General features: G+C 37.8%; 1 protein-coding gene across 8 annotated transcripts in view; it reads left to right on the top strand.

Moving 5' to 3' along the window:
* The first annotated feature begins 5,804 nt into the window (after positions 1 to 5,804).
* The window catches only part of LOC129780450 (serine/threonine-protein phosphatase PP1-beta catalytic subunit), a 179,503-nt gene continuing 158,778 nt past the window's right edge, over positions 5,805 to 26,529 (top strand). For 2 of the 8 annotated variants that reach the window (XM_055788747.1, XM_055788740.1), the window contains exons 1-2: positions 5,930 to 6,101; positions 6,794 to 7,161. In XM_055788747.1, coding sequence (XP_055644722.1) covers positions 7,110 to 7,161 — 52 coding nt within the window. In that variant the 5' untranslated portion in view covers positions 5,930 to 6,101; positions 6,794 to 7,109. The other 6 variants (XM_055788745.1, XM_055788743.1, XM_055788741.1 and 3 more) reach the window with 6 other exon arrangements.

Raw genomic sequence — 26,529 nt, 5'->3', positions numbered from 1 at the left:
TTTTTAACTTTATTCTTTTATTCGAAAGGCCTACTGTGAGACCAGTTTTAATATGAACTGTAACCCTGACCATGAACGCATTACCTCGGCTTCAACAGTTAGGTCATTAATGAATGCACAGTCGCGAACACGACCGTCAGTTGAATGTTTAAATGCTCTCTCTTTCTATCGAACGTCAGTATTAGCATCGAGCAAGTTGCAAAATGTCGTATTCGAATTCAGAATTGTTAAGTCTTTTGACTAGCCTCCATCCGTTGCTGATAATTAGTAATATCTCTTAGGCTGATGTCACATTAGCCGGATTCCCCGCCGCGGATATCGTTCGAACTTAGCGATGTCTCCTTAACAATTCGACTGAGGAAAGCATTTGGAAGTACACAAACAGCAGTGATAAAACTGCCAAGGAAACTGCTAGAGACTGGCAAGATAAAAGATGGATGAACGGTGTGCCCTCTGAGGGCTATTCAGCAAATGATGAGATGCTTTAAATGCATGGACTTTGGTCACCAAGCTAGAAACTGCAATGGACCTGATAGATCGGACTCTTGCTTAAGATGCGGTGATAAGGGGCACTTAGCGAAAATGTGTACTAAGCCTCCAAGATGCATGCTCTGTACGACGGAGGTAGATAACGATCACGTCACCGGAGGCTCGAGATGCCCATTCTTTAAAAGAGCGCTGGCAGCAACAAGTAAATGGAGGTAACACAAATAAATCTCAACCACTGCGACACGGCACAACAAATGCTATGGCAAGCCGCATATGAAACCAAATGCGATGTGGCGATCATATCAGAGCCGTATCAGGTACCCCCAGACAACATAAATTGGGTAACCGATAAAGCTAAAATAGCCGCAATTACGACGTTGGGAAAATACCGCTTCCAGGAAGTTGTATCCAGTGAATATGAAGGGTTCGTGATTGTCAAAATTCTACATCGATACTCCGTTACGGTGGTCCGGTCTGGGTGGCAGCGCTCGAAGTAAGACAAAATCGGACGCTGCTAAACAGAACGCTCAGAGTAATGGCGATGAGAGTAGCGAGTGCATATCGAACGATATCCGCAGAAGCGGTATGCGTGATAGCGGAAATGATTCCCATCGACATTATCCTGGTTGAAGACAGCGTGCGCTACGAGGAAAAAACAACGGACGTGCAAAAAAACAGAACTGCGAAAAAGGACACGACTAGAGTCGATACGGAAGTGGCAACAGGTGTGGAACAACACACCTAACGGTCGATGGACCCACCGACTAATTCCGAATATCACGAAGTGGATTGGGCGCAAGCATGGAGAAGTAAATTTCCACTTGACCTAATTTCTGTCAGGTCATGGATGTTTTAGGCGGTACTTGAACAGGTTCGGACACGCGAACTCACCATTCTGTCCTGAGTGTGGTCAAGTAGAAGAAACAGCGGAACACGTGGTCTTCGAATGTCCTCGATTTGTCCAGCAGAGAAGAGAGTTCGCTGCACGCGGACCCAATTTGAATGCCGATAACATCGTACACGAAATGTGTAAAAGCGAGAACTCGTGGAATGCAGTGAATTGTGTCATAGTCGCAATAATGACGGAACTCCAACGAAAATGGAGAGCAGACCAAAGAATGAGCGTAGGAAACACAGAGCAATGCGTGCATAAGAACAGCCTCCTCCCGAAGTGATACCAAACGGTGGTTCCGGGAGAGAAATGGCACGAAGAAGAAGGTGGTTTTTGGTGAATAGGAATCTCACACAATCCGGTCAACATGGCGACTGGGTGTCTATGTAAGATTTCCACCATCCTTTCCACGATAGCTTCGCGTATTTTTAAATATCTTCAAAATGGAGACATTTGGCATCCCTGATTCGAACGCTAAATCTAGATCAACATGTCAAAACACGTAACCACGGCCTTTCAGACAGATTTTGCTCCAGTTTTGCCATGTAGTTTGATAAACGAGGTCCACTTTCACACTCCTTGTCGTCGAGCACATCAGGAAATCCTGTTACTGCTGAGTTATTAATGAAAGAGAATGTAGATGAAGAGAATCGATCAAAGAAGATAGACCCTTTTGATATTTTGATCTAGAAATAACGTTTTGAGGAATGCGAGCAGAGATGCCAGGTTTGAAGACATGTTTTCATTTTGAAGACTTGCTGTGAAGACATTTTGAAGACTTTATGAAATATGTGAAAACAGTTCAGTATGATAGCGTAGCTCGAGAATTCTAATGATTGTGATATTGTACTTTTATTATTTTGGGCCTATACTGTACAATAGATTCTAGATCTAGATGTTTCAAAAGACCACTCCCCAAATCGAAGGTTTTCCGTTTACATACCGTTTCAATAATTAGTTTCATGTATATGGTTTTAGGTACAACCAAATCTTCAAACCTGATAAATTGAGTTATCACAGTTCCGTTTTTGTGAAAGAACTGGGGCTATATTCATCCAATTAACGGTTTATCAAGCCAATTATAATTTCTAAACTCATACGATTTAGTTCGCAGTTGTGGAATATATTCTTTGTTCACATTTATTGAAATAAACTTCAAAACCTCGAGGTAAGTTTAATGAAATGCGCTGCATAACAATAGAGGAACTGGTACAAATTCGGTACCCCGTGGGTAATTTGGTACCCACCCGGATCTCCGGCGGTAATGAGCACTCTGGTGGTGAATAAAAAAAGTGTTCTAGTAATGTAGTAACAAACGTCAGATGCCAAAAACCCTAAATATCTGTGTTTTTTAAAAAATTTCAAGTTTTTTTGTTTTTGAAATCTCGAAAATTTTTCATGTGCGTCTTTTGAAAAATCATTAAAAATCGAATAGTGAGCCGATTTTAAATATTAAAGCTGATTTGGATCAAGAAATTGATGTTCTTCAACGAATTCGAGTAAGTGTATCGAGATTTTAATCACAAATTTCATAGATTTCATTCCAAAGTGAAAATTCGGTATGCGGGTAATTTGGCACCCCCAATGTAAACATAGTGTTGATGATACACTATGCTAAGTATTGCATGTCCATGCAGCAAAATTATATTTCGCCCGATTTGGGGATAAAACAAACCTTTAAAGATCGGTCCCATTCCGCCTGCACCGATTGCGAGACTGATTACTACGCTTGCGACTTTTGTAAAGGCTTTTGATTCGTTTTACTTTTTTAGTTAGAAATAAATCGAGATGGAATTTGTTCACTTTTTTCTTGAAAAAATCGTTGTTTTTTTCCTCTTTGTTTTGTAAAATTGCATACTTTTTCGTCAAAGTTGAGTTAATTTACGTAAGATAGTGTACTTCACTTTTATTTTGTATGAAAACGTCAAAAAATACATTTTTCATTGTTTTCAGGACGATTCTTTTATTTTGAAAAAATAAAAAAATGGGGTGCCAAATTTATACCCAGACATCTCGGGTACTCGAATTTGAGTTGTTTCACTTCTATGCTCAAAGCTCCGAGCCAAATCAAGATTTTTGAAATCGGTTTGCGGGGAAATGCCCCCAATAGATCCCTTCATAAGCTGACGTAATATGAAGAAATTCCTAGCACTGCCTAAGAGCTAAGTCCAAAAAAACAAAATGGGGTACCGAATTTGTACCAGTTCTTCTACCAATTAGAATAAACATTGAATAAGCTATCATACTTTGTTCAAAAGTAAGTTATCGATTTTAGTTTCCTCCGATATGATTGTGAAGACATTTGAAGACATTTTTTCGTACCATGTGAAGACATTTGAAAAAATCACCTGGCATCCCTGGATGCGAGTGCGAGTAAAATCAAAAACTTTGAAGTAGCTCGCACGCCGGATCACACATGACACTGGCATGATGTGTTCACACGGTGTGAGTAGCTGCACTGCAGTAAAGTCGGGTTCAGATCGTGAATTATCTTAGCTAAGGATGCGTTCGAGAAATCGACAACAATCTGAACAATATTCCAAAAGAAAGGCACATCAATGTCATTTTTTAATTTTACTCTTGTGGGTATAGCATCTCTCATATGAGTGTATCTTAGCGTTGTATTGTAGAGTTCCTTCAATATTATATTTGTTGCTCCTTTTCCTTGCATCCAATTCCTGGCCCAAATCCTTTTCCGTTTCTGCTTTTTCGGATAGTACCTTCAGTTCAAAGAAATTCAGCACAAAACATTTTTATACACGGTCAGCGTGTATTTCGCGATAAAATTGTGTAATGATAAATGCAACTGAAAACCTGAGACGAAAACTGCCAATAGAGAAGTCGATTTCGGATCAATCATCTGTCAAATTTGGACCTGATTGCTGTTTCTGACAATTTGATGAAAATTTGAAAAAAAAAACATCTGGCATCCCTAGTGAGCCAATGCTGTAGTATCTAGTTCCTCGTCAGTAGCTCACACTGTGTGAACAGACAAGGCGAGTCAACAAATTGTCAAGTGAGTTCACCGGTCCAGTAGCTGCTCTCTGTCAAGTCAGCTACTAGCAACGTATAAATGGGCCTTTAGGATATACTTCTTGGCGCCTTGGTCTTGTCTTAGATAAAGACATTTGAAAGAATCACCTGGCATCCCTGAATGGAACATCCGTAATTCACAGACATGTCTGTAAAACTCAGCCGGGTGCTATGATTGATGCTAGGATCGTTAGCGAAATCTCAAGCAAAACTGTCAGTGGGATACCCAATTCATGTGAAAACAAAGGGAAAATGTCAGTGGGATACTCGATATGTTAGCTCCTGTCAGTTCAATAGAGGTTCTCTCAATGAGGTACATATAGGGGTGGAGCAGTAGGCGAAGTGTATCTGTATTGGCAAGCCAAATATCGTGTCGTAATTATTTGCATTCAATATGGAATGTATATGGAAGAAACAAAACAATGTTGAAAGTACTTACGGTTGCATGACAATTTGAGTCAAAATTCTAATCCCTGAATGGAACATCTGTAAATCATTCAACTAGTTGTTTTTAACAGATGACAATTATATCGTGGCTTATTTCGATAATTCGTGTGGTAAACAGGTCCAGAGAGCAGTCGTATTCTTGGTTCTCGAAAGCAGTAACATTTTCGGTGAAATTTTGATTAATTGGCGATTATTATCTCACAACATACACACCAACACTGAGAGCCTTTGAAATATCAACTTCATAACGGTGAAATAATGAAACTTCGTTTGTTTTTTATGAACGTGGGGAAGTGAAAATGGCACATGGAAACATTTCTTTAATCCGTCTTTTTCGATGTGATTTTACAAATATTCACTTCACGCTATCACATTAGCTTCATATTCAGCGGGAGCTCTACAAAAATGTACGTTACATCCTGAAAATAGCATTTTTACATGCATGCGGTGGGCAATCAAAGATAAGCACAACGACTGACGTCACTATTTGCGAAATAGTTATGGCAGCGCATACTATGTCGCTCGAAACTCGACCATCTACATTACCTTTTTTACAGGACTTGAGGTTTTCTAAAGACGCTACCCAGGTGGTAAAATTGCATTCGGGAGCACAGCCCTATCGTAGCCTAAACCAAGACGGGTCTATGGTACTAGGTGAGGCCGTTTCGTCACTAAGTTGGTTAGGGGAGCGGTATATGAAAACAGTACGGAAGAAAGCAGAAGGGGAATTATTTCCTTGAAGCGTGAAAGAGACAGACTGATCAGGAGCGAGCTTCGGCACTAGCGTATTGTGTTTTGTTTACAAACAAAACACAGTAGATTTCCAAGATGGCTGAAGAGTGGTTTTAGCAAGTTGGCCCACCTTAGGATATACTTCTACGCGCCTTGGCCTAAACATGCACCGCTCAACTGTCAAGTGGCCACAGATTGACAGAAAAACGTGCAGTAATAGTCCACTCATTTGTTCGGCTGGTGTCAAATGCGCACACTTGGAAATAGGAAAACGTACAGATTTTCCGCTAGCAGAGTGTTGATCGGCGCGCTATCAGTCGCATCTGCGGTGTACGCCTTTCATTCGATTGCTAGCATTTTTCGCGACAAGTAGCAAAGTATTCGTGCCGAGCGTGACGACGACAGTCGACCAAAAAAAAAAAAAAGAAGGGATAGTGAACCGCGCCGCGTTTTCTTTTTGTTTCTGCCGCCTGTAGTTGCTTTTTCTCGGTTTCTTGGACCCGTGAATGTGAGTGTGTGTGTGTGTGTGTGTGTGTGCGAAGAATAGTTCATGCGTTCTTTTCCTTCAGTGTGCGAATTTGGAGCTATGGATCTCGCGAAATAATCGGTCTCCAATTTGCAAAGGGTGTGGAATTTGGATGGAAAAATCCGTATGGTGCATAACTGTGGGTGCAGTTGTTTTTCTCTGCATTTGTAAACATAACACCCAAAACGGGTGACGAATCGTCGAATATATCGCCTTTCTGACAGATGGTGTTGAATTGTTTGAAAGTTTTATTTTGTTTTAGAAAAAGAATACCATACTGATAGTTCCTGATAGTTGCACAAAACGAAGAAAAAAAAACAAATTACTGCTGTTGGCATATGCTGCGCACCAACAACAATAATATCAATCCTCGCAGTGGAGATTCATGTATTGCATCGAAGTGTGATGTTCCGATGCAAATTATGCAAATTGTTCATGTAAATAGCGCGATGAAATGTTAGTCATGGTTGGGAAAATTTTGAAGTGAAAAGTTGAAGAATAAACACAGTTGGCGAGGCGAAATACAAGCAACACGATCCAAGCGAGAGCAATCGGAAGAAAAAAAAGAGGATATAGTTATTAATAAACATCGCGGATCGGTCCGGCTACTTTTTTTTTTGCTGTATTTGTCTCGATTTTCAATGTTTTCCTCCCTCTCTGTCTTCTTTATCTAGCGAGTGCAAGATTTGGTTAGTGCGAATAGATCGGAAGAAAATTTTCACATGAAATTTGACCGCAGGACGGAGGAAAATCTTCGAGTGTAAAGTGAATAAAATCTGCGAGTTTCAGTGGAGGCAAGCGTTCGAGAGCCAAGCGAATTAGGTTGACGTCATCATCAAACGGAGGAGCGCAGTGTTTCTAGAGCGGAACTGGTCTATTCTTAACGCCGCAGGCGACACTCGCGTGGAGGAAGATACTGTTTATTTGTTTATTTTTTTTTGGCACCGGAAGCTGTGTGGTGTAGTGACGGTTCTCAACTAACCGAAGGAAATGTCTGACTACGATTTAGACGTGGACAACTTGATACAGCGTCTGCTGGAAGGTAGGATTAAACTTGTTCCATTTTTATTGCTACATTGATACATTGTCTAATTTTTCAATCTATTCAATTCAACCAACGGTCCCTCACTCTTTCCATTCAAACGGTGTGATGATTTTTAATTGACCCTTTCAAATTCGAGTCCATTTTTCCCAAAGTTGCTTTTCTATTCATCGTTGTGTTTTTTCCCCTGATTTTATTCCATCGCTCGTCATGTGCCGAAAGGTAATCCTCTCACAAAATCGCAATAAATACAAGAAGTTCCTAAGCATAGCCATCATTCGCGCGTGTACGGTTTGGTATGATCAGCGTTGAAATGTGAATGAATCTAGGAAAATGTTATTTCCAATTCAACGTTTTCAGACAAATAATCTATTTGAAATATGTTAGAGCAGCTCACGCGAGAAAATCGTAAAACATCGAAGACTTATTGAAAAAAAATTACGTTTTAAAAAGCAACAGCGATATCTCGTTTTTATAATCTATTTTAAATCGAATAAGTCTGGATATCAAACATACAAACCATGTTATGAAGGTAGTTTGGATATTCAATCACCTACCACAGCAGAGGAACTCCATACAATTCACTGACTAAAAAGTGTCCACATTTTCAATCTTTGTTTCCATGAAGAATACATTTTTTCAGACATACTTGATTTGAAAGTTCTAGAACTAGTTCTAGAGTTCTATCGATTTCTAGCTGTCTTGACGCAAGGTCCTTAACCCTCCTGTACTCGCGTGCAAAATTATAACACGTATACTCGCGCACGGTGTCACAGACCGAAAATTGAACTTCTCTGTAATGTTGCCATTGTGTCTTTTTCAGGCTTTATTGGCATTTATTTGAAGAAGAGGGTATGATTCAATGAAAAAAACTCCAAAAAATATTTTTTTTTATCCAAAATATATATTTTTATTAAGGCTCATATGGCGTCAGCCTAACGGGGCCGGGAGTTCAATTTTTCTACAATGTTTGCTTACAACTATGTTAGTAATATGTAACCGATTACTCGCGGTTGGCTCGAGGTTAGTATTACAAGTGTTCTCATAATTGGTATGTTGCAGTCTTCGATGCTCTGTACGTGTGCCCGACACGGGATACCTCCTATTGGGATGCAGCTGACCATTAATCAGCAACGCCCCCCTAGTCTGTACCCCATATCTAGCGTGGTGCGTCTTTCTCGACTCGAGGAATCCAGGATAGAATGGTCACTAGCCGGCGCAATCATCAGCTCGTGTAGAGTTGTCATAAGCGGTACAACCTTTGGCTCTTGTTGAATGATCAGTGGACTGCACAACCTTTGGCCCGTGTATCTGTAAAGAGTGTGTGTATGTATTGCCGCGACTAAGTAAAAGTTTATCGTTTGGATAGGAGGGATATGAAACGGGGACACAACGAAGGAAACATCATTAAACGTTGACATCGGCGTTTCTGAGGAACAGGTATAGATGAAGCAGAAGATCAGGATCACGGCTACCTAAGATATGTTTTCTTCATTTTTATTATGTTTGAATAGTCATCTAATCCAGCTTTCTCAAAACAGAGTAATTTTTGATACTCCAACACAAATAACGAAGTTCGAATTTTTCACTGTTTATAATTAAAAGTAAGCAACTGAATATAATTCATGGAAGTATAAAGAGCTATAAAACAACATAAAAACGTATTAATCGATTGTGGTTTCATTGAAGTAAGAATCAGAACATAGCATAACCACATGCTCGAAACAAACATATTTTTTACATTTCATGCAGTTGTTGCGTATTTTTCGGGTCTTTTATCAAAGAGAAGAATGTATAGCGACCTTCTAGATAATTACCAGATGATAAAGGTTCTGGAATATAAAGTTTACATATTTCTAATATTCTTTGTCTCTGTATTCTTGGTAAACTAGAAATTGATGCCTTTTTTTAGATGGAGCATAAAAAGATGATAGAAAATATATTGTCCATTATAAAAAAATATCCCCGAAACTGTAACTGTTAAAAATTACCATAAGCCACCGATTAGTTTATAATTTACGGTTTACAATTATTCCACAAGTAACATTCTCTCACAAGTGTGTGTATGACCATTATATTTAGCGAATAACTATACGAAAGTCAAACATTTATATTTTGCTTTCGAACGTATGAATGTAACGACGAATATATCGACGAATTGCTAATACAGTCAACTCTCCCTAACTCGATGTTCTGTATCTCGATATTTTCCCTAACTCGATGGATTTCATGGCACCTTCGATTTTACAAGCATTCTTCTCTCCATAACACGATACCTCCCTAACTCGATGCCTCTCTTACTCGATGTGTTTTGATTAATTTTTCCATGGATTTCCACCTCCCTAACTCGATTGATTTTCGCGTACATGTTTTTGTGCGTTATTACCTCAGATTTCAATTGCCCTTGAAAGTGAAGACGGAGTGTTCGTGTCATCAAACAATTTCTTTTCAAGTATGGAAAACCACGAGAAACCTTTCAAGCGAACAATCAAAACGCTAACCATTGCGCAAGGTTTGAGCATCATCGAGCAGGTCGAAAAATATGGACGGAAAGGGGCTGAAGCTGCAAATAATTTCAGTATTGCACAAAGTGCGGTATCAACACTACTCAAACTAAAGTAAAAATGGAATCGGAATGGAAAATTGTATCTAGACCAAAAGCATATAAGGTTGGTCAGAATCGAGAAGCTGGAGCGGTCAATGAATTTTTGTCTTGTCAAGCTAGACAAAATAATTTACCCCTTTTCTATTCTTCGGGATATGGCTTGAGAATTTGTCCAGAAACTGGGAAATCCTAACTTTAAAGCACAACCAACATGGACGGGAGTGATATTCCGCTGACATAATTAATGTGTCGTGAGCGATGTCGACGGTACAATACCGTTCGATTGCTCAATGTCTTTTAATAATTAGTGCAAAAAGGACCAAAACGTAATTTGCTGTGATCTGATGCCAGATACCGATATACTAGAAAGTGTTGAAAAACCTGAGAAAAACTCTGAAGATAGTTCTATTGTAGTTCTATTGAGATGTTAATTCAAACGTTAAATCAAACCTGAAGAATATGTCCGGAATATTGGAATCAACTGAAAATGTTCCTGTGAAACTATTCGAACATTTCTTTGTGATTGAACTGTTCCTGCGTGATCGTTACAATTCAGTTTGAGTAACATACTTAATCAATATTTTCTTTGTTAACCTAGTGCCTCGTGCAAGTCGGACTCGATTATATACAAACTCGATTATATATGATTCGATTATGTAAAATTTTGGACTCGATTGTATACAGTTTGAAAAAAAATTTTTTTTTATAATTCAAATATGAATAATTTCAAGAAAAAAAATTAACCTTTCAGCATTAAGGTGAAATTTAAGTGACTTTTATAAGTACAGTGGATTAAAAATCGCGATTTTTGATTGATTGGGACACTTACCCTAATATATGACAATTTAAGACATAAAAAAAAATTAGGAAAAAATGTTCTGTATCTCGATACCTCCCTTACTCGATGGTCCCTTTGGATATTTGGGAGTTGTTGACTGTATATGGATCCGTTCAATCCAGTTACAAAAGGGACTGAAGTCAAATAAGAATAGTCCGGTAATGATCTTATCCATTATATGCAATAAATATTCTTCGTCACCAACATTAATTTATACATTTCATTCAGCAATATTTTAGAATATGAAAAAAATCACTTGTCCAAAAAAGTTACTCCTATACTCGCGTCGGTGTGTCAGACCGAAAGTGTTAAAAAAGTGGCACACGTCCCCTTTTTACCAACACATGCGATACGCTAAACGATGACGAACGACGAATAACGATGCTAGAGAGAATCGCAAAGCCGTAGTGTTGATATTTTCTGAGAAATGAACGAATTATTGATTTCTCGGCCTGACAGACCAATGCGTGAGTATAGGAGTGTTAATGAAGAATGATAAGATGGGAAGGTTTATATAAACATGTTCATAATTACATAAGTTTATTCAAATATTATTATTGTCCTTATATCAACTATTCAGTGCATTTTTATCAAAATTTGAAAAAATTAAAAAAGGAATGTGTTTTCCAATAATTTTTCTGATATGATTATTAAAAATCCATGGTTATCTTTGCTTTAACCTTTAACTCCCACTATTTGTCAATTTTTCCACTGCTTTTCGTTCTTAGATCTATCATTTTGACAGTTCCATTTAAGAGATTTAAAATTGCGATAAGATAGAAATTTGTTTTGAAAGAACGAATTGTGGAAAATTTTCTCAGTTTTATAATTAAAGTTCTGAGTTAATTGAATAGCAGATTGAAGTTAATTCATAGAAGAATAAGATATCATTTGATATGTCGTTTTTTGAAATCGGCTAAATGGTTGAAAAGTTATGATTTTTTGGAAGAAATCATGAGTTTTATGTGTTTTTTTAATTTCTTAACTTCCAAACCATTGAGCTTATTTTATAGATCGACATACCAAATGGAATTTTATCGTTCTATGAATCCGCAAACATGCCTAGCAGTAACCAAAAAACCACATAAAGTGTCTTCGATTGTAGGATATGTAATGATAGAAAAAAATATTATCTGATAAAATTCAATTATATATAAAAAATAATACACTTACGATGGTGATATCCGAAAACATATTGGAAAAAATATAACTATACATTCAGTACACATTCGCTTATTTGCATTTTTTTAGTTGGAGCGCTTTTTAATTGGCGGTTCGCTATTTTGAGTGGAGCACGCGCCAACAAAAAGCAATCATCCTTCATATTTGTATGTCAGTTTTATTCTGTTGTTTAAATGCCATTTTTTCGAATGTTAATCTAAAAGATAAAAGCACAGTATAAAATGTTTTAGTTTTGCAGTTCGTTTGACAAATGTTTTCATTCAAAAATATATATATATAAATATATAAAGTGAATTATATCACATACACTATTCAAAGAAGTTAATGACACTTATATTATGTTATTATTATATTATTACAGCTATTCCATGCCAAACCGATATTGTGGTTCTCAGATTTCGTCAAAAGTGGTAATTTTGTTCTTTATCGCAAAACATTAGACCCGTATCATTTTTTAATTAGGGTGCCATCAGGGGATAGTAACTTCAAGCAAAAAAGTGGGACCGATTCGAGATTGCTTTTATGTAAACAGTGAACTTTTTTTTTACTCTAAAAATTGCTCCGACTTGCACTGACAACTGAATGATATTGTCAATTTGTGCGAGGTGCCTCAAAACAGCTGGGAATAAATATTGTTTATATACAGTAAGTTACGTTTAATGCGACGTTTATATTATTGGACAGACCTGTAATGTGACACGTTTAATTGGACATTTTTGTAAACATCGAGTTCGGGGCCCAAATTATGGCGCCACATTAAAGTTGCCACCAGACGTAGACACTGTACCACTCACATCGCCAATGTTCAATTACAGACCAAAATCGCCTCCAAAGCGACACTGATTGGTGCCTCGGCATGTCGTATTAAATTTAAATTACTGTATTATATTGTTATTTATGTTCGCATCATAGGCAACGCACACATTTATTTTCCACTTGCAACAGTTCTCACGATTATTGGATTGGATGAATATACGACTTATACATGCATCTAGTACGACTATTGTCATGCGTATATACAAATTACTACAGACAATCAAAAAACGAATGGCGGAAAACGTTCTTGATAATTATAATAATTGTTATAGATTTTTGTAAATACATGTATGTTTGGAATCATACTTTAAAAATTATTTTTAAGTCCGAATATTTCCGTTTTCAAGAAAAGTGAAAGTTAAAGTTGTTTTTTTTTATTTTTAACTTTTAAGAACGAAAGATTATCTGTTTGCCGGTCTTTTGCGTTCTGATAAACATAGTGACAAAAATAAATTAGACACTTCGTCATTCAATTGCACTTAACTCAAAACTGTAAACATGAGATTATGAACTTGACAAACCAAGTTGCCAAGTATGCCAACCCAGCAAACATTAAATCGTATATAGAGCATCGAATATCTGATATTTTGGGTGGTATATGATGCGCCCAAAGAGCATGTACAGTAAGTTGCATCTAATCCTCGACATACCGAGGCACTACTCAGTGTCGCATTAGAGGTGATTGGCCTGTAATCGGACATTCACGATGATAGTGGTACAATGTCGACATCTGGTGGCAACGTTCAATCGGGGGCCATACTTTGGGTACCAAACTCGATGTTTACAAAATATCCAATTAGAGATGAAAATGTCCAATTATTTGTGTCCCACTACTGTACATGCAAGGTTATTAGGCAATACCTAATAACATAATAAGTCTGTTGTCATACGAATATACGATTCATCACTGCCATAAAAAAAATGGCGGAAAATATTAAAGTAAAATGTTCGGCCTGGGGAATCACCATTTTTGTATGTATATAGAACCTTTATAAACATTTATGTTTGTACAAAAAGGAATTAATCAATTGACTTTTAGGGATATAAATGTTTGATATGAGTGGTGTCGACGGTTGTAAAAATGCTCCGATGGGATTTGAACTCCGGTTGTTTGGATTATCAAGCCGCAGCTATCTCGTATGGCTATCTGAAATATGATTTTAGGGCAATTAAAGATCTTACATGTGATACGAAAGAGTTGCAATCGGATACGTCATTACTGTTTGTTTATTGTGCTTTAGTGGAAATATCGCAAAATTTATATAGAAATGGTTAAATAAAGTTCAGTACTACATGTTTTGAGTTATCAAATAACATGAAGTAAAAAATTTCATTCATATTTTAACAATTTAAAATTGCCTTCGGGCCTGCCCAGCAAACATTAAATCGTAAAAGATTCGAGGGGTTGTATCCGAGATACGACCGCTTGGAACATAGGACTACGCAATCTTTTTTCATTTGAAATTTGATGGTTTATCATTTCGAATATTATTTGCGAATACGTCGAAATTTAATAAATAACTTTAGTAAAAAGTTCCGGGGACTTTGAAAAGGTTTATTGGCTTGCGTAGTTTTGTAGAATCATTTCGAGAAGCAACGATCATTTTTTGCCTTTGCGAGAACAATACACTAATTGGTCACATGTCGCAATTTGTTTCTTTATATCAATGCACGCATTGCACTGAATATTAACGAGAGGCATCTTCCGTGCATCGCCATCAAAGACGAATGAACTGTCTGAGTTTCAAGTGTCTATAATTCAAAAGAAAAAGTGCATCGTCATTCAAAAAGCATCAAACACGCGTCTAACATATGCACACAGTTGCAGTGCTAAAAATGAAACATCGTGAGAATGACCGTTTATGAAAAATCGTTTCTCGACTCTCGGTCAAAACCGTCAACAAAGTTTCTCTAAGTTTCTATGTTTCGCGCAACGAAAACGAGCAACACACAAAAAACCATACATCGATGTTTAGAAGCGACCTATAATCATTTGCACTCTTCTCTTCTTTCGCCTTCTTTGCCATGACTTGGATGGTTGTGTTAATTGCAATGCCAGATGCATTCAGTGAAATATTCGCTAGCGTTCACAGCTTGAGTTCACAAAACGAGCAGAATAAGCGACCTTTGTTGTTTCGGGCACAGAAAGATTCTGAGAGTTTTCGTCAGAGGAGATGCAATACTTATACGCTAGCGACAGCTTACTTATTAAGCAATGGTGGAGTTTACTTCGCAAATTTTCTCTTTCCGCTATCCCCCTTCGTTGTTTCTGTTCTAGCGGCTGCATAAGATACCCGTTATTGACAGCTCTGTTCGGGAAAGCACACAAACGGACAGAACAAATGTAAGGGAAAATGGGAATGCTTCCAATTTTCATCAATTTAAACCATATACAGACTATGGGATTGTGATGTATAGCATATCAAACAAAAAATCTAAGAAAATTTCCAATTTGATTGGTATGTAAATCGTTTAAATCCGTTCGTAGAAAAAAATAGTTATTAACGTTAACTTTATTTCATAAAAACGTGACCTGTTTTCTGATTTGGCACCCTTAATGTAAGACGTAGTCCTATGTCAAAAATCTAAAATTGGAGGCGATATACATACCTCCAAGACACATTACTTGTATGATGTGTATAACTGGCATATGCATATGAAATTGGAGGCCATATACATGTATATGGGTCATATGATGTAATATAAACGATAATTATACGATTTAAGTTTTTCTAGGATGTATGCATATAGCCTCCACGTTTGCATGTATGGGTTGGCAGGCGCATCATATACATACAATTTATATTAATCATACTTGTATGTTTGTGAATATAATCTTCAAAATGAAATCATTACACTAAACCTTCGTTTCAAACAACTTATGCAGTAACCAAATCACGCAATAAACATCAATAATTGCTGGGAATCTCTTATCAATATTTGTTCAAATTCAAAAAGGTGCTTAACCCCAGTTTTGTTGACATTTTTTATGCATTCAATTAAATCGTACGATACATCATATATAAACATAAACATTCCCACCTTTCATCCTTCATTAAACACCTCGTAGTAGAAATTTGTCAGTATGCATACACTCTCCTACGAAACATAGTGGAAAAAAATATATTCGTCGATGTAAACAAGCGGTGAAAAAGGAGACACTTTTCGACGAGTGATTTGTATGAAGTTCCACTGCCGTGGTGCCATTTTCATCTTAGGGTGGCCCGAAAAATCAATTTTCGTCCACTTTTTTTTTCCCAAAAATGGCTGTTTTTGAAAATTCATAACATTTGAAGCACTGAATTAATTATTTATTACATATCAAATTGAAGCCAATGAGCTAGTCTTTTATCAAAATATATTATTGAATATTGAACCCGCAAAAACTGATATTGATTTTTCATTGTAGTCGTTTTTTGTTGTTTTATTGCTTTGGACTAGAGGGCGCTATAAAATGGCTTTTTACGGAGTGTGTTCGAAACGGAAAAAAAGAGATTTATCCAGAAATCATATGTTTATGTTATATTTTAAGCGTACATACATCATTAATTCGTATAATTCTGTAATAATTCAATTTATTGTGTTTACCATGAAGATGCGTGTTTATCATGATGACGATAACATTATATACAGTAATTTACATTGAATGCGACATGCCGAAACACCACTCAGTGCCACATTGGAGCGAATTTTCGAACTAAATTGTTTGTTTCTCTTCGTCAGTTATCGCACAATCAAGTTTTCGTGTGTACTCCGATCCAGTGTCACCTCGGCCTTAGAGGTAAAAACGTCCAATCAAACGTGTCGCATTACAGGTCTGTCCAATTAGCAAATTGCCGCATTAAATGTAACTTACTGTACGAACCTCCCACCTTATATATGATGTCTCCCACCGTTTTACAGACATCTCAACATTCTGTTCAATTTTTAGAGCGTAAACCATCTGTCAATTTTTTCCCTGTTTACATTTTCTTACCACAAATCATTACCACTTTTTTCCCTCAAGTTCCACTTCTCTTCTCTGCACATACTGTCTGTGTTCTGCTTCTGAACTGTCACATCTAACCAAGGAATTCTATGTTGATTGAGTAAAATCAACCGTTTACGACTTATTATCATGACTTTATGTATAAAACACTGTGGACTTTTGGAGCCAAATGTTTGTGTGCCCTGTTACTGTGCGAAACTTTCATGAAGCTAGAGGCGAATGGATTCGTAGTTCGAAGCTTCTATAATAGAAAAAAATACATATAAAATGTTACACCATTATAGTGCGAGAAATTCCTATAAGCGCTTTTTTTTTTAATTTTAGCTTCAGCTGGAAACCGATTTAGGAAACAGCTAGTATTTGATAGATCTTCCAATATAACGTTTATTTCATCATAACACGTCCCACCACTATTCTCAATAGTTATGTTAAATGACGAAAACGCAGTAAAATTGGAAATCGTAAAATAAAATATTTGGTAAATACTGCAAAATGTAGAATCTTCTCGCGGGCTACTAGTTGGCAACTCCATATTCTGAATGTGCCTCTCAGAAACGGAAATTTGAGTTTTTCCACTTCGCAAAAATCCGTCCCAGACCATGAGACTGTCTCCTTGGAAATTTTTAGTCGGGATGATCGGAATTTTTCTTGTCGAAAACACTACTTCATTCTGCCCTCCAAATAATGTGTTGTCTGGCAAATTGAAATCTTGCTTCATATTCTGCTTCGGAGTGAGCTTGTTCTTTTGTCTTCTTCGGGTAAACTAGAAGCCTGATCACGAACGCCACTTCATGATGAAAACGAAATTAAGCATATGCGAAGTTATATGGTTATATCATTTGGTTTTCACCGTGAAGTGGCGTTCGTAATCAGGCCCTAGGTGCCCAAATCGTTGCAGAACTTGAGAAACAATTCCCGAGGTGTTATGCGTTCCTGTGTCTCCAAACTCTATGGCCCGGTTCTGATCTCGCTTTGAAAGTTTAGAGTAGCTTCTGTTCTTTTCCCTGAATCCGATTTCAAAGCTGGAGGCAAGGATGAAATGATATTTCTCAGTGGGTCTTGTGTACTGAACATGTTATATATGAAGTCCATAATATCCGAAAAAATAGTAAGGTGATGTCCAAGACACGATCGCATTGTTAACATATTCTGTAGTTAAAATTAATGCCGCCAAGAACGAATATTATAGAAATTTAAAATTGAATTCTTTAGTGCAAATATTCGGTAGCAGTGACCATGCTTGAACTTTTAGGGGTGCGATAATCGTTCGCGCAGTAAAAAGCCGATTTGAGCACATGGAACAAAAAAAAACTTCAACACTAACATGCACTGTTCATTGATGGCTATCTAGAGTGAAACTGAAAATCTGAAATTATTGAATATCCGAGTAGTTTTTCCACAAACTATTACTAAGCAGTATCTATCATAGAACGGCAACAAAAGAAATTCAGAACCAAATTAGTAGTGTGGCACCGCGACAACGACCGTTGCGAAACAAACTTCCATCTTCAGTGTTCACCGAAAAACACATCTCTTGCCACTGGGGCTTAAATTCGGCTTGCAATACGCTTCACTTTGACGTCATTCTTAACCGGGAAACAATGTTCGAATTCAAGGAAATTAAAAGATCGATCGGAAAGTCATGAATATGTCCGTACATATTCCTGAATCCACAGAAGCTCTTTCTTAACCAAAAGTTATAAAAACAAATTCACTTTTTATTATTTTGGATATTACATTAGAATGCATCATTTTTTTTAATAACTCTTTAGTAGAATGTTTTAGAAACCTTAAAGAGACCGATGGATGGTTTTATAGAAACAGTTGAAGATGATTCATGTTTGTCCCCGCCAGAACAAAACACAAGCAATTTATTCCTCATAATAATTTCTTAACCACTTCGATCTACTTTTGGCAACGCTAAAACAATCATGTGTGCGTGTCATGCTATTTATGATTTCAAAACTCTCCTTGTTATAGCAATTTTTGTAATGCAGTATCCAATCTGGTTTCGACTCAAGAATTCAAACGCGTTTTATTTGACACTAGTTTTACCAAGCTGGCAAATACGATATCTCAAGTTCTACTGAACCGATTTATTTCAAATTTGATGTGAATAAATCTTTACGCATCTCTCTGTTGCATGAACCAATAAAAATTATATTTACTATTAAGAAAATGAAATTGAATTTCGGATGACCAGATGAGATGAAATCGGGTATGCCATGAGATATGAGATAAAGGGTGTGTCACATCAAATTGCATCACGGAAAAAACGCTGTAGAAATTCGCCCAGTAGACCGATCCTTTTGAAAATTTTAGACAGTAAAATAAAAACTAATCAACAACTTTTGGCATTTTCTTTTTATTCATACTTCGAGCCCAAGCCCGTATGCTCGCACCTTCCTCTTTACCCCGTCCATAAGGTTCTGTACAACGTTAGGTTGTAGTTTTTTTTTGAACAGAAATCCATTTTCTCTTGAAGTCCGCCTCCGATTTGACAACTTTTGGGTTCTTCCGGAGGGCCTGCTTCATAATCGCCCAATATTTCTCTATTGGGCGAAGCTCCGGCGCGTTGGGCGGGTTCATTTCCTTTGGCACGAAGGTAACCCCGTTGGCTTCGTACCACTCCAACACGTCCTTTGAATAGTGGCACGAAGCAAGATCCGGCCAGAAGATGGTCGGGCCCTCGTGCTGCTTCAATAGTGGTAGTAAGCGCTTCTGTAGGCACTCCTTAAGGTAAACCTGCCCGTTTACCGTGCCGGTCATCACGAAGGGGGCGCTCCGCTTTCCGCAAGAGCAGATCGCTTGCCACACCATGTACTTTTTGGCAAACTTGGATAGTTTCTGCTTGCGAATCTCCTCCGGAACGCTGAATTTGTCCTCTGCGGAGAAGAACAACAGGCCCGGCAGCTGACGAGAGTCCGCTTTGACGTAGGTTTCGTTGTCCATTACCAGGCAATGCGGCTTCGTCAGCATTTCGGTGTACAGCTTCCGGGCTCGCGTCTTCCTCACCATGTTTTGCCTTTCGTCGCGGTTAGGAGCCTTCTGAACCTTGTATGTACGCAGGCCCTCCCGCTGCTTGGTCCGCTGGAAGAATGAACTTGACAAATTCAGCTTATTGGCGACATCCCGGACCGAACTTCTCGGATCACGTCTAAACTGCTTAACTACGCGCTTGTGATCTTTTTCACTGATGGAGCATCCATTTTTGCCGTTCTTCACCTTCCGGTCGATGGTTAAGTTCTCGAAGTATCGTTTTAGTACTCTGCTGACCGTGGATTGGACGATTCCCAGCATCTTACCGATGTCCCGATGTGACAACTCCGGATTCTCTAAATGAGTGCACAGGATTAATTCACGACGCTCTTTTTCGTTCGACGACATTTTTCCAAATTTACGAAAAATTGACAGTGAAGCATGGCCAACGTGATCTATACACTCTTATCTGATTATAAGCGAAAGCTGAAGATATAATTCTTCAAAATTAAATTTCTACAGCGTTTTTTTCCGTGATGCAATTTGATGTGACACACCCTTTATATGGTATGCCTCTGAGAGAGGAACAGAGTGCGAAGTCGGAAATCTTTATATATAAAAGAAGGATTTTCCCACGTACGTGTAAAATATCATCACGGGAGAACGGCTGATCAGATCTGCGTCATTCGTATATTTCGCGACTTTTCCTTCACCCAAATTACAATGATAGATTACTTTGGAAAATATTTGAGGTGATTAGAAAAATTCGAAAAAATTTACTATGCATATCTTTTTATATAAAATACGGATTTTCCCACGTACGTGTAAAATATCATCACGGGAGAATGGCTGATCTACGATCTACGTCATCCATATATTTTGCGAGTTTGTCTTCACCCAAATTATTTAAGATGATTAGAAAAAAATGACTATGCGTTTCTTTATATATAAAAGAAGGATATTTAAAACAAAAAGAGAAAATTCGAAAGTAAGAGGTACGCATATGTATGTTTCGCAGTGAAAATCATCATTTGGATCAATTTTACAGATCTGAACTATTACATACGAACACTCTTGAAATATATTCGTTATTTTTTGCTAATCAAAAATATTCTCCAGAAATAAATTATATGGCGGAACAACGTTTGCCGTGCTCCCTTGGTCGAGTGGTTGGCGTCATAACTAGCATGCTGGGTGTTCGGGTTCGATTCCCGTTCTGGTCGGGGGAATTTTTCGTCAAAGAAATTTCCTCCGACTTGCACTGTGATCACGCGTATTCTAGAGCTTGCCACTCAAAATGCATTCAAGGCGTGTTATTTGGCATAGAAATCTCAACTAAGTACTAATAAAAATGACGCAAGTAATACTACGTTGAGACGGCGAAGTTCCTCTAGGAACGTTAGTGCCATTGGAGAAGAGAGAGAAGAGAACAACGTTTGCCGGGTCAGCTAGTTTTAACTGATTTTTGACATGCTGTATCTTCGTGGAAAATCAACGCATATCGATGGAACGCGCATCATTTTGGAGCTAGAACTTTAAGGTATTAGAATATTTTACGTACATATTTTTATCTTGGTGTGTGTAGGTGTAGTGGGCAACAATATCGGGAAGAAATGAAAAAATCAATTTTTCTCTACTTTTTCAAGAATATTCTGGACTAATCCATTTTTTGTCACCCAATTCAACAGCAAATCCAATTAACCTTATCAATCAGCTTTTTTTTTGTTTCTAACAACGTTCCTGTAGGACCTTCCCACACAGAGATATTTCAGTTTGAATGAAAAATCACCCCTTCGTCTTTGATGATGAATAATTCAAAAAAGAACCATCGCACCGCAAATCGAAAGGCAGTTTTGAAAATTCCAATAAATTCTGCACAAGAATAATTTGTTACTTTGACGAAAAAAAATTATTTAAATTTTTTGCATCGATTTAAAAAAAAGTGCCAAAAACAGGATTTTCATAGTGCTTTACAAAATTCACTGTGGTTCTGCAAATAACGCAGTAAGTTCTAATGTTTGCAGGCAAATTTTTATTCCCTAAACATCTGTGAACGTTTCATATTGATACGTTCAGCCGTGTATTCCCTAAACATCTGTGAACGTTTCATATTGATACGTTCAGCCGTTTTTTCTAGCCGATTTTTCAAAGTTTGGAGTAAATTAGAGGAGCATTGGATTGCAATCGTATCAGAAGTACAAAATCCTAAGCGACTCTCAGAATGAACGATTCGAACGATATCGTAACTTTATTGAATCATTCATCATCAAAGACAAAGTGGTATTTTTTCATTCAAACTGAAACATCTCTGTGTGGGAAGGCCCTACAGGAACGTTATTGGAACCAAAAAAAAGCTGATTGATGATGTTAATTGAATTTGCTGTTGAGTTGGTTGGCAACAATTTGGGTTAGTCTAGAATATTCTTGAAAAAATGAAGAAAAATCGGTTTTTCATTTCTTCCCGATATTGTTGCTTATTTGAAAATCATTGTTGAAAAAAACATATTTAGAAATTCATTTTGAATTATTTTTATGCAATTGTTTATTTTTCTTTCTCATGTTGGATTACGGTTCTGAGGATTCCGACGCTTTGCCTTGGAAGCGCTGTTGCTTCGTTGCGCTATGGTGGGGTTCGAAGATACAGGTGATGTTTCCTCATAAAGCTAGAAGTTCAACTTGCAACTTGGTTGAATTCGTGCTGGGTTTTGTTGGCTTCCGCAAACGCCAAGCGCCATAAATTTCTGAGAGTAACACCATAGAAAGCTTTGTCCAGTGCTCTGAAATGGTTCGCCAGATCCTCAGACTGCTCACTCGTAGATACTGGTCTGAACCGCCCTAGGTGCTCGCTGGCACATCCCAGCAGAAGAAGAAATGTCAATAAAAGAAGATTCAAATCATAATTCACTTATTGATATGAGTCTCTTCCTCAGAGCTGATTCAGACATATCGAGGTCTGTCGCAATCCGACACTTCGAGACTCCCTCCCGAAGCCTCTGGCGCTCCTTTTCTAGCATTTTTGGAGTGCGTTTCTTCAACTTCTTGTGAGTCCGTAAGTCCGGTTTCCTTGACAATGTAGTTTCGAACTTTCCAGTTATTTTAGGTAACTAAATCGTAATCCCCAAAATTGAAAGAATTAGCTCAAAACAACGCAAAACTCTTTTTACCTCATAACTATTTGCCATTTTCATGGAATGTATCTTGTTTATATGTATGAACTGCTAGTGTAATAATGTGTCAAACGAATACACTGTTGCCTTATTTTTATGCTCGTTTATTTAAACATTACCAATGCGCACTTTTGCCCCGCACTACTCTACAGTTCAGTAGAGTGATTGGACGAAAACTGTCGGCGAGTATTTTGTCTTTAACAGGGCTTCGGGAGAGGAATTATGAGTCCTTTCATAGATTTCTCCCTGGTCCCAAACTTTGTCGAAAAGCGATAGTAGGATGGTTATACCGATTAGTGAACGATTCTTGAGAAGGGGATAACCGACATCACCAGGACCGGCGAATGAATTATGTACCCCGCGAAGAGCCCATTCAAGCTTCTCAAATGGAAACTCCTTATTATACTCCGCGTCATGATCTGTGTCAAAGGAAGGAGGGGAGGATTCTTATTTTTTTTTTGTAGGATAAGAACTATTGGGAGTAATTGGAGGAAGGTGAAGTTTGAGTGAAATGATCTGCAAGATGTTCAGTAACGTAAGATGGATTATATGCGAGAGCATTATTGATGGATAGTTTGATACAGTTACGACTTTTACTGCCACTCAAACGATTGATTTTGCTCGGAGATCCTTTTATGTACTGTCAGAATCGACGGTGGAGATGAATTTCTTTTTAACTGAAATTATTTTCAAATGGCTCGGCAACATTTGGCACCAATGAGCCGTGTTTATGAATAGGGAAAAGCCTAACGAAGTATACTTCTGGCTTATAGCAGATTTAAACTGTCGTAAATATCGGTTTCGTCTCAATAGTGGGTGGATTACGTACCACTATGCCCAATGGCACACAAACTCATAGCGGCTTGTGTTCATCAGTCGGCCAGGAGCGCGCAGTTATTGTTTTCTTCCGCCACTCTTTAATTGATATTAACCATAATGACAGCCGGAGCAAATTATCGTCTCTGTCATCTTTCAATCCGAAAAAAATAAACACATCAAAGCGCAGTCGTGATAAAATCAGTCAAATAAAGCGACACACATTCTGGATGCATCATTTGGTGCAATTATTCATTCACAATCGTCAACAATAACAAATCCTTTTAGACGATGATGACAAACATTGGAACACTGGGTTATTGGGAAAATTGTGTTCGTGGGGGTGGAGATGACTCAAGCAGCACACTGGAAGACGAGATATAGATCACGGGATGATGCAACCGTGCAATATTTTTATCTAAATGAATAATGAATAATATTTGATCGCATGAATGAATAATATTTGGTCAGATTGAGAAAAAAAACCGAAGAGAGTATTAATCACAAGTTAATGCCATCCAGACGAAGATTAGGAATAAATGGCAGAGTTCGATAGAAACCAGTAGACATATGGTAATGCTTTTTTAACCTCAATCTCCCAAGCGGCACCGGCATCGATTCAAGTGAATAGAAGATACTAACAAACAAGCAAAACGATAGCAAACACGAGATGAGCGAATTCCGGGGAGGGCAGCAGCAGTAGCGCCACTGTTGCAGTATAGAAGCGGGTAGGAATAAAGAAAAAAAATGCGGGCCGCTTACTCTCCATCATTGGTGTATGAGGGATGTATGTTTTATGGGTGGAACAGGAAATAACAAGAAAAAGCTACTTTTCACTGGCCGCAGTGCAGTCAGCGATAGTTGGATGAGTGAGGGAAATACTGAAAAAAACACGAATGTAGCATTGCTAACAACGACTATTGACGTAGGATTACGTCTTTCGGGAACATATTGGGGTACAAATTGAAAATCAAAATCGAGCACATCGTGAAAATTGTCCAATTTCGAACGCTTATTGCTCAGTAATTTCATGATGGATTGATGGCATTTTTGCTTCCATCGATTTCGGCACTCCATGACATTTTTTTATATTGAAGAAAATAATATGTGTCATGAAACTAACTATCGAATAATTGAAAAATCTCAATCCCTATACTAACGGGATCACCCACTTCTGATTGGGTGAAATTGACGACACATGCGGCGGGTCCCTAACAGAGACATGAAAACTAGAGATGGGCAAACCGTTCATGAACTGTTCAAAATAACAAGTTCACCAAAAAGAGTGAATGAACGGTCGTTCTTTTTTACTGCCCAGTTCAGAACTAACTGTGTACGAAGACCGCTGGCTGAACTGAGTATACCGTTCAGTTCAGAACGAACTGTGTACGGTGAACGATGAACTGTGTATGCAGTTCAGAACCAGTTCAGAACGAACTGTGTACGAAGACCGCTGGCTGAACTGAGTATACCGTTCAGTTCAGAACGAACTGTGTACGGTGAACGATGAACTGTGTATGCAGTTCAGAACCAGTTCAGAACGAACTGTGTACGATGACCGTTGGTGGAACTGTGTATACAGTTCAGAACGAACTGACCGCTGGTTGAACTGTGCATACAGTTTAGAACGAACTGTGTATGGTGATCGGTGTATAAGAGGAAGGCGAGCGAACGAGTGATATATGAATGTTGCTGCAAGGTAAATAGTCCTCAAATTAACGAATGGAAACAAAAAATAGCCCCATGAAATAACAAAAAAAAAGATGTCGGTATTGTCGTTTTCATAATAAAACGCAATATTTCAGGATACGTTGGTTCTTAAATTGGATTGCTCGATTATTTATCAAATAAAGTTTTAACTTCATATTTTTAAGTTGAGGGTAAATATTTCAGTAAAATATGCAAATATTAAAACCAAATCATTACCAAAGAGTTTAATGATGTAATTCTTCAAACATATCCAAAATCAACAGATAGCCTAATGGAATCCTACGTCAACTATGCGGTCGTGTCTTGGACACAGCCCTCCTGTGACTTTTGTTCCCAGAAAAATGAGTATTTGATTCTTTTGTTAACAAACAGGACATAGCTTTTTAAAAAACTTTTAAAAACTTTATCCAGCAACTCAAATGTCTTAAGATGAATTTTCTAGAGAAAAATTTGAACTGCATACCAAACGTCTACATTTGGCCGTTTTTTCAAAATTGTTTTTCATCATAGAAATTGGTGCTGATTAATTTTTTTTTTTGAAAGTTGATATTTGTTTGTATAATATACAGTGGCGTCTCATCCATATGTGCACCTCGTGCACTCCACAAAAAAAAAAATTAAAAATAAAAAAAAAGTGAAGCGCCCCTACTATGCTTTCTAGCCCATACTATAGTTCAATTAAAGAAACGTATGGGAAGTATGAAAATCATAAGGTACATGGCTACCCAGTGTACACAAGCGTTCTTGATCGTAAAGAAAACTAACGGCATGAATCGAGGATGCAAAATATTGGTTTCTATTTCTATCACTTATTCTACGTTCTCCCAGCTCGCGCACTTTCATTTTTGCACGAGAATTACGTATATTTACACGCGGATTGATGGCATTGTGTTGAAGCTCCGGTTAACTAAACTGCCAATGTGTTGGCAACAATTTCGTGCAGTGGAAGTTGTGCACAAGAGAAGAGAACGGTTGTGGGTTCAATCAGATCTCCTCAACTAAACATCCAGATCTGCAATCGGCGCGCTATGCGTAAGGTGCTTTTATATAGTGACTTTCTGAAAGCTTGCGCGGCGCAGATGATTTATTACGTCATCGACATCAGTCGGTGTACTTTTCCTGTGCACAGACTGTATATTAAAGTATAGATAGAGCGGTAAATTGCTAATGCATTAGTGTCTGCTTCGTCCATATCTTTGCTCGCACATGTAGGAGATTCTTGCTTCAGTTTCGCAATCTACGAATTTACGTTAGACTTACAACCAGA

The sequence above is a fragment of the Toxorhynchites rutilus genome, chromosome 3, assembly GCF_029784135.1.
Source record: "Toxorhynchites rutilus septentrionalis strain SRP chromosome 3, ASM2978413v1, whole genome shotgun sequence".
Lineage (NCBI taxonomy): Eukaryota > Metazoa > Arthropoda > Insecta > Diptera > Culicidae > Toxorhynchites > Toxorhynchites rutilus.
The sequence above is the reverse complement of the archived record's forward strand: the minus strand, read 5'-3'. Positions and strand labels throughout refer to the sequence as shown.